General features: G+C 38.6%; 1 protein-coding gene across 6 annotated transcripts in view; it reads left to right on the forward strand.

The window, feature by feature from the left end:
• Positions 1–16,636, forward strand: part of ANKS1B (ankyrin repeat and sterile alpha motif domain containing 1B) — a 1,053,061-nt gene that overhangs the window by 739,409 nt on the left and 297,016 nt on the right. For all 6 annotated transcript variants that reach the window (XM_044384492.2, XM_044384493.2, XM_044384494.2 and 3 more), the window contains one exon: positions 5,093–5,191. In XM_044384492.2, coding sequence (XP_044240427.1) covers positions 5,093–5,191 — 99 coding nt within the window. The remainder of the gene's footprint in view (positions 1–5,092; positions 5,192–16,636) is intronic.

Here is a 16,636-nt window from a genome sequence, read left to right on the forward strand (position 1 = left end):
TAATTATAGAGCAAAAGAAATTTTCTCCAAATTGACAGCATCCTCTCGATTTTTTCAGTCTTGGACTGAAGAGAGAGAATAAGTAACATCCAACTTAAGCTTATATTAAAAAGAAACAAGTTCCCTATGGTCCTTAAATATGTTTCCCTAGCATCTGTAGGGATTTATTATATATAATATGCAACGTGAAGGAAAGTTTGCTAAATAAATATGATATACAATGAGGTTATGAAAACAAAAGGACTTTTCAAGCTGGAGTTCTGAGAGACAGAAGTAATCAGTTTAGATGTATTTGAGAGATGATTTCAATAAATAGCTGTTATATTTCTCATGGAGCATTGAGTACAAAACACTACTTTTTATTCTATTTGGTCATCTTGTTAGTTTATCACAGCTGAAAAAAAATCCAATAATATAAAATATTCTCCCTGGGGTCAGAGAAACTTCAATTTTCAGCTCTCAGAGCATAAAATGTGTTATTTTTCCTCATTCCATGATTTAAGACCCCCTGAATTAGCTATTTCTTGTCAGTAAAAGAACAGTTATTCTAAAAAATACTGTCTTGGGCCTTTGATCCTTCTAGTAAGTCATTAACTAAGCAACTTTATCTATTGATTGTTATTCCCTAAGTGTCTTGTACAATGTGCCTGGTAGTGTGCTAAGAAAACAAGAAATTACTCCTTGATTTGCTTTGTCATTTTGATAGCATAGATTCCTAGACCCATAAGAAAGAAACACTAAAACACTAATGAAAATAGAACTGCTACTAATTTGTTTTAATGCCTGAAAAATTAGAGGAAGATATGCTAAACATCCTTAATTTTATGTTCATGAACTTTGACTAAGAAACACATCAATTATATCCTAAGGATGACTCATGAGTATTTCCGACTCCCTGTCCTGATTCCCTATCAGTCCCTATTTTTTTTTTTCCTATCTGTGTGATTCAACTATAGTTTCAATGTCTTTAGTTGTGGAAAGTACTGTCTAATAGAATTTTCTTTGACGACAGAAATATTCTCTATTTGTGCTCTCCAGTACCGTAGCCACCAGCCACATAGGGACCACCCATTTTTGAAATCCGGTTTGAAAAGAATCAAGTAGACATGCCAATTGAGAAGTCTTTCTCAATATTTGGCAGAGATACTGAATGGAAGTTGGCGGGGGGGATGAAACTTATTGCAATGGGTTGAGGAGTAAATGGGAGATGAGGAAGTAGACACAGGATGTGTCCTGGGGATGAGAGTGCAGTGTAGTGGTTGATTAAGCAGCAGACACACACATAACGGAGCTCTACTCCAAAAACCTCTGATCTGACAGTCATGTAAAAAATGAATGGAGGAGGGAGAAAGCTAGAGTTTACATTCAGCTATTATTGAGGCGGGGGTTGGGGGGAAAGGATAAGCTGAGATTTTCTAACATTTAGTGAAAGCAAGTCCTAACATGAGAATAAATTCCAGCTCCCCAGGAAGAATGGAAATGTTTATTGTCTTTGATGGCACATGTTACCCAACTGCAAATGAAACGGTTAGTTGTAAGATTTGAAATATTTGATTCTTCTCTGAAAAGCTGTAAGAATCCAAGATATTACAGAATGAAGGTATTCTGTCATTTCTTTTAATAATATTGGAAATTCCTACCTTATACTGAGATTAATTTGTCCCAAAAAAAGTGCATTCTTGTATTTCTCTATAATTACAGTTGACCCTTGAACAATGCAGGTGTTTAGGGTGCTCACCACCCCCTCACCCCAGTTGCCCCATGCAGCCAAACAACTGCATATAACTTTTGTCTCCCCAAAAATTTAACTAATAGCCTACTGTTGACAGGAAGCCTTACTAATAACATAAACAGTTGATTAATACATATTTTGTATGTTATGAATATTATATACTGTTTCTCACAGTAAAGTTAAACTAGAGAAAAGATAATGTTATTAAGAAAGTCATAAGGAAGAGAAAATAGATTCGCAGTGTACTATATTTATTGAAAAAAAAAATCAAGGTATAAGTGGACCCATGTGGTTTAAACCCACGTTGTTCAAGGGTCAACCATACTTCTTAAAGCTAACTTTAGGTTGCAAGTTTTGAAACAATAAAATGTAACTGCAATATAAATGTAACTTCAAATTATACAATCTATATTTACACATACATTTATGTATGTAAATATACTAATCAAAAGTTGGAAATGACTGAAATCATTGCATTTTAGAACTGAATGAGTATTCATTGAACTGCATTTTATGAGTGAGGACCATGAGACCTAGAAATAATATATGACTTAGCTAAGTTTACCCAAACAAGATTCGGACCCAGATCTTTAGACTCCAAGCCTGGTGGTGTTTCAAAAAAAGACTGGTTAGATGATGCACAGGATATTTTTGGTATCTCTATATATTGCAATAAGAGAAAAAGTAGAAAATTTCTAACAGCATGCCTCATTGGGGACAGTGAATCCTTTTCTTTGCATTTCCACAATTAGTACCATTTCCCCTTGGGTACATTCTCACCATTTGCACTGTGCTTCCCAAATTTTCACTCATTTTTCAGAAGTGTTTGATAATTATTCCATATGCTAGGAAATTTGACCCAAAGAGAAGATGTCTAACTTCCCCACAATTTTTCAAACAGGTTCTTCCTGCTGAAGGTAGAGAAGATGGTACATTGGTAGTTTAGAGGCAGAACAGTGGTTTTAAGGATTTAATCCTTCAAATCATTTCAGTATTCGAAAACTGAAATCAAATTTTCATCATTACCTATAGATAGTAGGTTTCTATAATTACTGAAGCAGAAGACACGCTGACAGAAGAGAAACACAGACACACCAAAGAATGTCTGTGAGCTGATATTGTGGGCTGCTAATTTAGCCCATGGAAAACCTGATAATAGTCTAACACATAGATGGACAAAGTTTTTTGTTTCTCAGTGTTTGGTTTTTTTTTTTTCTGTTTTTGTTTTTTAAGATCCTTTTAACTCCTTTTGGAAGCCCTTTAAAGACTAAAAATCAAATACAGAATGGTATCATATATCCTACTCATGACATACTGGTCCATTTCTGAAAATAATAATGCTTTCTCAAAATGAAGCCATTTATATTCTTAGCCATGCTCTATTGTGTGCACAGAGTAATTTCTTGAGACCAATGTTTCCTGTGGCATTTTGCCAAGACTGGCTTTATTTGTTTTTCATTAGGCTTTTCATTATCATGCTGCTATATACCTGGATCATTCTACCTCCTCTGAGAAGGCTGGGGTAGCTTAAGCATAGGAATGATACGATGAGTAGGTGGGATGTTTTTGTCCCGTGAATGCACATTTTAAATCTCTAGCTATGGTACCATTCTTATGGCTTTAATCTTTCTAAGAACAATCAATTATCCATTTTATAGTGTAGTCTGATAGTAAATTGTTGACATTCATCTATTCTGTCCCTGTACAGGGAAAGATATTAGTCTCACTTTGTACCACATTAGATTGGCCCATCCTCCTTTATTACATCAGGAAAAGGCATCATGATTTACCCTCATTGCCCAAGCCTGGAACTATTGTGTGTTCTGCATTTCTCCATCATTCCACGTATTCAGTCACTCAGTCAAACTTCTTGATAGTTTCAAACGCACCCATCTCTTTCTATCTCCCATGACCGCCACTACCTCAGTCTAAGCCCACATCATCTCTAGAACAACTGCAGTAGCTCCTAATGTCTCCATCCTCCCAGGATTGCCCTAATTCACTCTCTTTTGCTTTAAATATCTGTCAGTACCCATTGCTCTCCATAAGTATTTGTTCTGCAATTTTTGCTCATAAGTGTTTTTGTTATAAATTAATAAGACAGTTTGATTTGTTCAGGAAAGGAGTGATCTGAATTCTGAACTTCTCTATAGACCCCTCAATTTAAAGGGAAACACTAGCTTACAAGCTACAAAAGACTAAAATTAAGGGACAAAATAAGCAATCTATAAATTTCTATATTAGAATATTAATCAAAGGCATAAAAAATCATTGAAATCAAAGAAATTCAGGACTAGACTGGTCCTTGGAGGTCATGTGGCTCAACTTTGTCATTTTATAGGTAAGGAAACTGAGGCCCAACCACTAAATTGCTCTAAAACTAAACTAAATTGATCTTTCTAAATTTGGAATCTCATATGTAACTCCTGTTCTTAACAATCTGTCCATGGCTCCCTGTTATGGTCAGGATGAAGTCTGAATTCTCCAGCCTGGCGAACAATGTGCATGTAGTCTGGCTTCGGCTTACCTTGCCAGCCTTATCTTTTGTTCCCCTCTCCAGCTCATTCAAGAACCCAGTGCTTCCGAATATGCTATGTTCTTTCTCACCCATGGGACACTGTACATAATTTCCCTTGTGTCCTTCCTCTGTTGAGTGCTAAGTCCTAACCATGCTTCAGATATCTGATCAGACATCATCTCCACTGAAAACACACCCCAGGTCCTCTTGGGGTTCCCAAGCGTGTGTCACCACATAGTACATTCACAGCATTCTACCTGCCTTTGAAAATCTGTTTCCGTCCCTGGACTGGAAAGAATAAAGATACTTGTGGGCAGGGACCTGCAAATTATTCATTGTTGTATCCCCATATCTTGATCAGATGTCTGGCATTCAGTATTTTAAGATTAATTATCAATTCCCACTTTTAACCCACCTAGTATCTTTCAATTTTTTAATCAGTCCTCCTCTCACAATCTGTTTTCAGGGGAAGAAAAAACTGATTCGTTCATGTCAATGTATAGGTAGATCACTGAAGATCCTAACTGGCAACTCTTCTCAGAAGATTTACATTTTTATGGGAACAGAGTTTTAGGTTACAGGAATGAATCCCCAAAGCAAATAACTGAACCATAAATAGTAAGCCATGAGAGCATTTCTGAGAGGAAGGAAGCTTTCCCAGAACCTTCAACTCAGTCACATAGGTGACCTCCTAATTGCCTTCACCCTCACAGAAGAATGACTGTTTTGGTTTGTAAAAATCAGCTCACTTGTTGGTTATTTTTCTTTGCATTAAATAAATCATTATTTACCCGTAGTAAAAATACCTGATTTAACTTGTAACATTTCTGGGTTTGTTTCAGGGAAGCAATGTTATGGAAGATCAGGATTTGTTGGAAATTGGAATCCTTAATTCTGGGCACAGACAAAGAATTCTACAGGCAATCCAGCTCCTTCCAAAGGTAAGCAATGCTTTCTTAGCCTGGCCCTATGTACAGCAGTCTTCAGTCTAGATGAGAAAGAGCTATTAGTACTTAGGACAACATCTCTACATATTGATGCAACTCCCAAAAGCAGTTCTTCTTAGGTCCAGTGAAACATTCAGACTTGTAAGACTGCTGTGGGCCAAACTTGGCTTTAGGTTGAGGAGAGGATGTCATATAGGAAACACCACTGACCAGCAGGGCACCTTCAGGGCTTCTCTTCAGTGCGAGTCCTTATATTGGTATAAACATCAGCCCAGGCCTCTCAGGTGACGGCTCAGGTACAAAAAGACAAGATCAATATTGGGTGGGCGTGGAAATGTTCCTGAATTAGAAGTCTCATGCCCCATGAGAGGTATTATCTCTTGTACAACTCCATAGACTTAGCCTCCAGGGGCAAGAAATCTGCCTAATCATCACTCAAGGAAGACCAAAGTATCACATCCCCATCAGGTTTTTATAGTTTATGTATAAATCCTCCCAGTCTAGATGCAATTTGCCAACCAACATGTCATTTGAACTGTAAGCACTATGTTACCTAGCAACAGTGTTGACCTTCTGTTCCCGGATAAGGTTTCATAGAAGCCTAAAGCAAAAGGTAGGATCTGAGCCCTGGTCTTCAAGGTATGTCAGACTCTAACTGATAAGGAAAAGAAAAGCATTTCAGGGAGCAGCAGAAATCATATAAATATAAATATAAATAGCCAAAAGTATTAAGGGAATAGTGATTCTGCATGATTTAAAATGCAGTGGGATTTGCACAGCAATGTGAATGTCCTCAATCATTGCCATTAAATTGTACACTTAAAAATGGTTAAGATGGTAAATTTTCTGTTTGCCATTTCACCACAGTTTTTAAAATATTTTTTTAAAAAGGAAAAAAAATCCAGTGTGATTAATACAATTAGAGAGTAGAGAGTATGATCAGAGATAAAGCAGAAAAAGTAGGTTGGGTCACTCTGTGTCAGGCTAAGGAATTTGAAATTTGTTCTGTAGGCACTGGGGAACAGACATGACTGGACTACTTTAGGCCAGTCAGTTTTGGAAGCAACATACAATAGGCGTGAGAAGGAGGGAAAGTTGCAGTAGGGTCAGCCAGCTGGGAACAGATTCAGGGGGCAGGACTGAAAGCAGATGCAGTTAGACTTGCACCTAGATGTACGAACTTACCATATATTTTGTATTCTCCTCTGCTCTTCTCCTTTCTAATGAGGCTGTAATTTCTCCTCAGAACGAGAAAGATAAATATTAACCACTGTTTCTAAGGAAGCGATCTGATGAAATTTGCCAACTGACAGTGAACTGAGTGTCTACTGATAGAGCTTAACACTTTTGCAAATTCAAGGAGAGTTACGCATACAAAGGAGTTTGATCATACAATTTTCTACAGTAAAAGGAAAAGAATAAAGTGGCCTTAGAACTAATTCCAGAAGTAATTCTTATAAGCGTATTGTTCACCTCACTACTTTTGTATCTTAAAATTACTTCCTCAGCAAGTTTGCTCCTCATTGTCCTCAAGGACTTCACTGCTACCCCCAACACTGAGCCCAGTGTGCAGCCCTTGGCAGGCACTCAATAAATCAGTAAGTGACTACCCCCTTGTCACAAGCCAGCCTGTCAAGTTCAGCTCAAATAGTTCCATACCACTTTCTTTTTGAAACGTTCCCTAAAATGGAACTACTTCTCTCACCTTGGTAATTCTCACCCTAGTCCAAACCTGCCACCATTAACTAGACTGCCACAATGGGTTCTAATCTGTCATCTCTAGGTTAGACTAGAGGAGTCAATTTCTCATTGGTTCTCTCTAGCTCGGATAATTCATAGATACCTAATCTCTGTCCTAGTTACCTTTCTTATCACTCTACATTTGAATTTCCACACAGCATCCAGAATGGTCCTTCTCAAATGTAAATCAGATCATGCCACACCCTGTTTAAAGTCTCCAAGGGACTCCCTTGTAACTTAGAATAAAATCTTTATCACAGCCTACAGAAGTCCACAGGATCTGGCCCCTTCCCACCTCCATGGCCTCAACTCTCACTCTCCCATTTTCCTGAACTCTAGTTATGTGGTTTCTTTTTGTTCCAGAATATACCAAGCTCATTTTTGCTTCAAGGCCTTTCCATACCGGTCTCTTTGCCTAGAAAGCCTTTTATTCAGATTTTCATACACTTGAAAATACATCATCAAATCTCTACTCAGCTGCTGTCTCCTTACTGAGGCCTTCAGGACCTCAAAGTCACGCTCCTCGCATACTATCTCTGTCCTTCGTATTACCCCATTTTAGTTTCTCCATGGCACTTACGGCTACCCGAAGTTATATTATTTATGTGTTTGTTTTTTCCTTATTTTTCACCTTTCCCCCAAGATGCAGGGTCCATGAGCTCAGGGACCTTAACTGTCTTTTTCCCTTCTATATACACAGCCCCTAGAGCAGTGCCAGTCACCTCGTAGGCAGTCAAAAATGTTTGTTGAAGGCAGTAATACACTGCTGTCTCTTTCTTCTGAGATTTGATAGCTCTGCCTGTTCTGAAGGTACTAATAATACTCCACCACTTCTGCCTTAGAAACACCCTGAAGGCAGAGACAGTGTCACATCCATCCTTGAATTTCCCAATGTGCTTACCTCAATACACGTGCATTAAAAGAATGAAAGAATAAGTTACTGAAAGAATATTTTCCTCATGGTATTCAAATATGCACTTTTTCAAATCAAAAAGTGCTTCAATTTTAAGATATATCTGTACTTGTGTATATGCCATTTGATAATGCGAAACAGAAGAACCTAAACTCAGAATTATTTGGAGAATAAATGGAGTGTTTATTTTTAAGACAGAATATCATCCCCATTAGAGAAAACAATACAACAGAAACAATACAAAATTAAGCTTTTATCAAGAGGCTGATGCGAAAGTGCTTACTATGCACCCAAATGAGTAGAGAATATATAAAAACATCCAAACACGTGTTCGGCAGCACAAACAGAATGTTATAATGCTACAAATTGATGCTTTGCCTTCTTAGGTAATGAGCCCAATCTTCAGATGGTTAATAGTGTAATTTTACCGCCGGCACATTCATTTGCATTCACTCTAACTTTGCACTGCTGCAAAAGGGACACAGTGTCTCTTTGTTTTGTTTATGCAATTTTAGTCTTCAGAATATCTGTGTTCTTCATCTGTCATGAAAAATATTCCATGATTGCTACCTGAAATCCTTTAATTAACATATTGTGTTTTGGAATCCCTGAGATTGTTCCTAAACAGAGAAAAGGTGGTTTGCTAAATGCAGTCTTGATCTGTTAGCACACTTCAAAGCATGTTTTTCGTGCTTTATTTGTATTTGGTGTTTCAAGTTTCAAAGACAAAAGTTTGTTCCTTTGGTAAGAATGGTTTTTCTGTAATATGCCCTTCTTAATATTGAAATATTCACCAACGCAAAGGTCTGCATGTTCTCAAGAACATTTGATACCTCAAACACATGGAATGTATTCTATGTGTTCTAAGCATAGACATAGTTAGAACAGTAAGCACATTAATTCCTCTCTTCCACTCGTTATTTCCCTCTGTCTTTTATAATGCTTGATCTTTAGTAACAAAGTTCAATTATCCATTTTCACCCAGTCTCCACTTTCCTCACCAACCCCAGCTCAGTCTTTTCTTGAGTCTAAAAGTTCTCAGAACTTCCGAAGATCACATTTCACCCTTTTCTTTCTTTAAGAAAGGAAACATACCAGAAGTTTCATGAGAAGGTGGCTTGTTTTTTACTCCCACAGAAACTGTAAGCATATTGGACTTTTTCTGTCCCCTAGACTTGAAGAAATAATCTGATTACTTATTTGCAACACATAATTTGCCTTTTTCCAGGTAAGAATTCCATATGACCAAGTATTTGGATAATCCTCCAAAATCCTTTTTAAAAGGTGTAATGTTTTTTGCCCTTTGACAATATAACACTTGAAAGTCAGGAATTCAGAGCATTTCATTTTACAGGTTTGCAAGACTTGTGTCAAAGCCCATGTGTCTGCTCTCTTAATCTCTCTCATCCTGAATTCGAGATGTATTTCGGCACACCAGCAATTTTTATGTCACATGCTCGCTTCTTTTTCAGTATTTTCTTTCCTAATATTTTTATGTTTTTTATCTTTGGATTTATTGAGTAGTGGTTTATACTCACTATCCCCTTTACTGTGCTCCCACCGATCCTTCAACCTACTTGGGTCTAACTGGTTCCTGAGCTACCACCCCACACAACCAGTGCTAAAGTTATCAGTAACCAGTAGGGAAGAAAGTCCATATGCCACTTTCCACCTTCACCCCACTTCAGCTTTAGTAGATTCCTATACTCATGTCAGCTGTCAGTTCTTCTTTTAGACTCCTCATTACCTGGTTATCTTCCTGCCACCCTGATGCTCTCTCTCCTCCCCTGCTCATTTTCCTCAGTTAAATGTCGGAGCTCTTCAAAACTCAAACTCAACAATATTTGATGTCTAGTAAGTGCATTACCACAGGACTCTTGATCATGGTTTCTGGTGTTCATAGTTTTGCTCATCACTGTTAGCCTAATTCTACTTTACTGCATAATGAACATTTACATTTCAGCTGCTCATTATTTCTAAGTTCAATTCAATTTAATCAGTATTTTTTGGCCTACATACTTTCAATTATTTTTTTCACTGAATGACACTGAACACCTCTGGTTGGATTAAATTACCCCCGTTCCTATCCTCAGTTTGAGGTTTTGGTAAAAACAAAACAAAACAAAAAAACAAAAAACAGTTATTTGTTATTCCAACAGAAAAACAAGAAACAAGATTCTGTGTTAGTTATCTATTATTATATAATAAATTACCCCAAAACTTAGTGCATATAAAAATAACATTTATTATCTCAGACTTTCTGTGGACCAGGAATCCAGGGGCAGCTAGGCTGAGTCCTTGGTTCTGTGTCTCTAGCAGGGCTATGGTCATCTCAAGACCCAAGTGGAAAGTACCCACTGCCTCACTCACTCACATGGTCGTTTGTAGGAAGGATTCTGTTCCTTGGGGGGTTTTGGACTGAGGCCTCAAGTGCTTCACAAGCTGTTGGCTGAACGCTTTCTTCAATTCCTTGTCATGTGGGCCTCACCATAATGTATCTCACAGCGGGCATCTGGCTTCAACAGCACAGCAAGTGAGAGGACAAGGGCGGGCTAGGGAGACGGAAGTCACTGTCTTCGGTAGCATGCCATCCTTTTGCCATATTCTTTTCACGAGAATCAAGTCACTAGATTAAGTTCACATACAAGAGGAGGTGTTTAGAGATGCAGTGACTATCTGGAGGTGGGATCACTGGGGGACCACCTCAAATATCTGCTCACTGCAAATACACTTTATAATGGTCCACTTTACAGTCTAGTTTCCAGGTCTATGTTTGTGGTTAAAGTGGAATAACCTATCAGCAATAACAACAAAAAGGGCTTCTTTTATTTCCATGAGCTATCTTCATGGGACTATGATATTCACAAGTAGATGATTTAGAAGCCACATTTGCAATTGCCACTCAAAAAAGAGGCACATATCTCTGGTCTGTAGAGTTAGGTGTGAAAGAGGCTGATATGATACAATGATACGCAAATTAGAGACCCCGGAGATATGCCAATTACACATAAAGACGTCATGATCTAAATGCCACTGATCTAAGTAATACATACAATCAGCAATCCCATAAAACATTACACATTTTTCAAACATGTTCGTTCTTCATTGGTGCCTCACCACTGAAAGGAGCATATTTCCATCTATATTAGGAAAGTGAATTAGTCAAGATCTACTGGACAAGATGTTAAGGATGTTAGCAAACACATTTTTGAAAACAACCAAAGCTGTGGCGCCTGAGTGCCTCAGTCAGTTAAACATCTGACTCTTGGTTTCAGCTCAGGTCATGATCTCAGGGTCGTGAGATTGAGCCCATGTTGGGCTCTACACTCAGCAAAGAGTCCGCTTGGGATGCTCTCTCTCCTTCTCCCTCCACCCCACCCCCTCCTTCAAATAAATAAATAAAACTTTTTTAAAAATTAAAAAATAAAACAACCAAACCTAGAAGTAAAAGGGACCATGTAACCTTAAGCCTGATCAGAACAAAGAGATAAAAGCAACAGTTGACCAAAAAAAGCTTGTGGGCAAGGATGTAGAGATAAACTGACAGGGATTGAGAGCTCAAACACTACTGAAGACAAAACAATATGGAGTGGTGGAAACTGTGGCAAACCAGAGAATACAAACCCTGCCCCTCCAAAAATACTAGTTTTGTTTCCAAACACTTTATTAATAAAACACATCACTGGGAACCAGAGTTAGTTATAGCTGTTACAATGGGATCATGGATTATTTCAGAGCTCAAAAGGAATACTATGGATGTGCCATTATGCCAATATGGCTTCCTGTCCAAACGTATGCTCTTAAAGACTCTAGTTCTTTTAAGCTCCTTAAAATTCAGATCTGTGTTAATTCTAGTCTTGATGGTTGATGAAGATGCATATAAGCTTTAGGGAAAAAGTGTTTAGCCAATGTAATTTCTTTAAAAGTCTAGAAAGGAAGGTTCAGTCTTATTTCCCTGTCACTTAGAAAAATGATAGAAGCTCATTCCTGTTTCTATTGCTATTTTTCAGAAGGGCAATGACAAAATGTAGGCTGCAGGCACAGAAGCTCTCAAGGTACATTTGACAGGGTAACTTTTCATTCTCCCATTCCATCACTCACTCTCCATCTACCCTCATTCTTTTACTTGCATTTCTTTGTTTTCACCAGCTGGTATCTTAAACTTTGAAAGCCACCCAATGTTGACTTACCACCCTATGAACATCCGGTTAAAGATAGACTCCTAAACAAAATCCGACACACATACATGCACCGTTAACATTAGGGGCCCTAACTTAAAGTTAATATACAATTGAACCCACAGTCAAACCAAAAGCATAGGGTATTCTATTTCCTTTAGGTCTAGTCCTTGGTGAGACAAACTGTGGTGTTCTGAGAGTCCTTTCAAGTTCCATTCAGTTCTGCAAATGTCTTATGATTCTGTGACAAACAGATATGCTCACTTAGATCAGTCAGTTCAGTGTAAAACTTACTTACTTCTAGGAGAAGCATTAGGGCTGTTGGAGAATAGGGAAGGAAGACAGACTAACTGACCTCAAAGTGAAAAACTTAGGTAATTTGTAGTATATAAATCTTAAAGGGACAGCAAATCATTCAGATCTTTTCTATTATTTCTTAGCCTTGCAACCCTGATGGCCTACATTTTCCTAGAGTGACCTCTTCCCCCATGCCTCATGCTTTCTGTTTACCCGTGGAGACCCATAACTAGTCTGTTGTTCAGGAGTACATTGGGAGAAGGAATGGCTGGTGCTTATAAAGTTCTCTGGGCCCTCTGAAATGACAGAGCCCAGTACATACAGAGTACGAAATAGCTATAGCTGATTGGGCTGCATAGAAAATAGATTTTTCTGCAGTTTCAGAAAGCAAGACAGCTGCATTCCTCCTAAGCTAAAGGGGGAAAGTCTTTTAATGTTTTCTTTTAAATGAATTTATCCTGGAATAGTTTATTATGTAGACCAGAGAGCTGAAATATCCCTTTTTGCTCGTAACCCCCCCTGATATTGACAGAGCAATAAGGGAGGAATTCTGGAAGTAAATAGGTTTCGATCTATTGCCACCCCCAGCGGCTGTCATCCTTCAGTTTTGAGGAGTTCACCCCCATTTAATAAAGAACAATGGCTCCCTTGGAGTAATACTGCAATCAGTAGTAACAGTAGAGGAACTTTGATATCTGGGCGCTTTCCCTTCCTTACATAATTCTTCCAAGAAGATCACAATTTAGAGCCGCAAAAGACCTGAAAACATCCAGCTCAGTATCTCTCTTGAGTCTTTCACAGGTGAGGAAACCAAGTCTAGGGCGTATTAAATGACTTGCCCTGAGGCAGATTGTTTCTTAGCGACAGAAGTGGAACTAAATCCCAAATGTCTGTGCTCATGACAAGTGCCTCCCGGGCGAATACTGTGCCACATCAGAGACCCAAGGCTCTGAGGACGCCTGTGTATTTGTGAGAGAAACTGTAAAAAGAACAGGAAAGGACCAAAATGACTAAACATAAGAAAAAGAATTGTTCACAATATTGGGCCTTTCTTTAAGTTTCAGGCTTAAAAGGTAGTTTTTGCAACCTCCCTAAATCACTAAAATCCCTTTTCAAAACTGGAAGGGAAGGACCCCTGCCAGGGATCCAAAAGCTCTAAAAAAGTAGGAAAGAGACAGGGAAAAGAAGAGGGGCAGACAGAGACCATGTCAGCTGTCTGTGGCCATTGGAAGTCAAACCACTTCTTTACCCGCGAAGGTGGCCTTCGGAAAGCTTTATTAACAGTAGCCATTGCTGTTTCAAAGAAGGAAAAGCATAATGGAATAAAATAAAATAGCTGAAATAATATTATTTATTTTCCTCTTTGATCTGAGTAGAGAGGAAGGAAAGATGGGCAAGAGAGAAGGGCACTCTCTAGCAGAGAATGAAGACACATCTTCAGAGCATTAAGCTCCATGGAGATGACATTTTTAGAAGAATCAGCCAGGAAGCAGTATGGCGTAATGGTTGGGAACATGGCCAGACTCCCTAAGTTTGATTTTACCTACTTCATAGGGGTGTTGTGAGACTTAAATGAGTCAATATTTGTAAAGTACTTAAAATGGAGCCCTGGCATATCCTATGTGCTATATTTATGTTTACTAAATAAATTTTTTAAAAAATTGAAGGTGAACCAAGAAAAAAGTGGGGTTCCTTCATCCCATTAAAAATTACTACTCCAGGCATACACAATAAGCAAAGTGAATCTCCTATTATACATTCAGTAGATATATTATGAAACACCTGCCACATGCCAGGTATTCTTCTAGGTGTTGAGGATTTGATGTTAGGAAACAAAACCTACAAGGCCACCGTCCTCTTGCAGCTTACATCCTGGGGGGGGGGGTGCAGACAAAAAGAAGTAAACGTGTAATTTCAAGTAATGATAAGTGCTATAGAAAAATTAATTAGACAGGGAGTAGACAGAGTGAAGAGGGTATACAAATGTATTTTAATTTTAGGTGGGCAAACTAGGATTCACACCCAGGCAGTTTACCTGAGGTTCTTTACCACCTCACTGTGTTGTCTAAACACTGTATGTCAAAGCACAAGAAGGATCCTAAGGGGATATTGAGATGACTAAGCTATATACTCCAAGTAAGGCGCTTTCAAAGAATTTGGAATTTGGCAAAAATGAACTCCCGTGAGCTTTTAAATTAACCTAATTTAATCCCAGTTTAGCCACCTACCACTTGGGTCACTTGGGCAAGTTGTTATGTTCGGTAGTCCCCAGTTAACTCCTCAGTGAGATGGAGATGGTAGTAGAACCTACCACAGCAGGTTATGGTGAGTTCCAAGTTCAAAAATCCCTAGGAAGCGCCTGGCATTTAGAAGCACTAAATTAATACTAGGAATAACCACTTGTAATTGTTTAATATGCACATTAAATTACCAAAGCTCAATGAATTTTTGCCATTGCTCTTGCCTGGTACCACACAGTAACAAAAATGGACTGACTTCCTGGTATAATTCTCTGGCTAAAAATGCCCATGACTGCGTTGCACAGGGAGCTTTCCATTCTTACTTGTGGATTTCTCACAGAGCAAATTATTCGTTCTCTAGATAAGAAGAGGGCAAAACCTTTGAATCTCATCATCATCCACTAAATTATTTTTTTTTTACTACATTTAGGATTATTGTTTAACCCATCAGGAGCTAGAAGAAAAGGTGTTTAAAATCATAACTAGGGGGGCGCCTGGGTGGCTCAGTCGTTAAGCGTCTGCCTTCAGCTCAGGGCGTGATCCCAGGGTCCTGCGATTGAGCCCAAATCCGGCTCTGTGCTCCGCTATGAGCCTGCTTCTTCCTCTCCCACTCCCCCTGCTTGTGTTCCCTCTCTCGCTGGCTGTCTCTCTGTGTCAAATAAATAAATAAAATCTTTAAAAAAAATTATAACTAGGGCCTTTCTATCTAAGAAATTAAGTGAATAAACACAATACTGAGAGAGCATCCTGGTTGCATCTCTTAGGGGTAATGCAATCAGCTCCCTACACTAAGTGGCAAGTGGCAGAGGAGTGGATACAGAGAGTACTTTGAACAGCAAGGGCTCGATAAAGATATGCAGCATAGGATGTCACAGAAGTGACCTGAGAAGCTGAGTGGGCAGACCTTGACAGTACAGTTCCAGTAAACTGCTAAAGCCATTGTGATTTCATGGAAAAGCAGAACTATGTAAATTCACAGAAGAGATCTAAAAGAACATATCTCGGGCACCTGGGTGGCTCAGTCGGTGAGGCATCCAACTCTTGATTTTGGCTGGGGTCATGATCTCGGAGTCATGGAATCGAGCCCCAGTGCACAGTCTGCTTGAGTTTCTCCCCCTCTGCCACTCCCCCTCCTCTCTCTCTCTCTCTCTGTCTCTCAAGTAAATAAAACTTTAAATAAATAAATAAATAAATAAATAAATAAATAAACAAACAAACAAACATCTCCACCATTTTGAATGTGCCATTTCCCCCCTTTACCATATAATTGAATTAAGTGCTAACTTAATAGTTGAATATAATTTGGCTGTATTTCTTATTTTTGATCAATAGCACTCAAGTGAGAAGTCTGTGTTCAGTTATGTCTACAAATGCATTGAGCATCTACTTATGTTTCAGACACAACACAAGGAGAAAAAGATGAAATTAACAGAGTATCTGCTTTCAAAGAGATTACAGTGTAACAAAGGAGGTTGAAGCAATATCCAAGTGATTTTAAGACAAAGCAGAACATGAATGAGCCATAATAAAAGTTAAAATATGAGCTCTGGATGTTTAATATAAGGGAAGGTCTCTTATGTACAGGAAATCAGGAGAGGGTTCCCGGAGGAGGAGGCGGATGAATCAAAAGGCTATTCCTATGCACCTTAAAAACTTCTTTGCTGTGGGGAATTTTGAGATAGCTCATGATACTCTGAGTGGAAAGTGATCCAAAACATTTGCTTACTTGTTCAGGCGGATAGATACGCTGTTTTTTTCTCATTTGTAATAACCATCCTCTGAAATGCAGCCTGTGCCATTATCAGCTATGAATTTCATCCATCACTTTGCCTTTTGAGCTATAAATCAAATACTTCGAACCCTAGCAGATACCTGTACTCAGCTTCAATGGAGCAGGCTAACCTAGCAACAGGGTTAATATTCTCCTACCCTAAGCTAAGCACTTTTTCATTACCTGGTATTTCTTGTGATAATTTTCTTTGTTGGTGATTAATGAGATTTTAGATTTCCATCTTTTGACTTTGGGTTCTAATCCGATGGTTGCTCTGTAGACCCATAGTGAATACATTAG

The sequence above is a fragment of the Ursus arctos genome, unplaced genomic scaffold (assembly GCF_023065955.2).
Source record: "Ursus arctos isolate Adak ecotype North America unplaced genomic scaffold, UrsArc2.0 scaffold_21, whole genome shotgun sequence".
Taxonomy (NCBI): Eukaryota; Metazoa; Chordata; class Mammalia; order Carnivora; family Ursidae; genus Ursus; species Ursus arctos.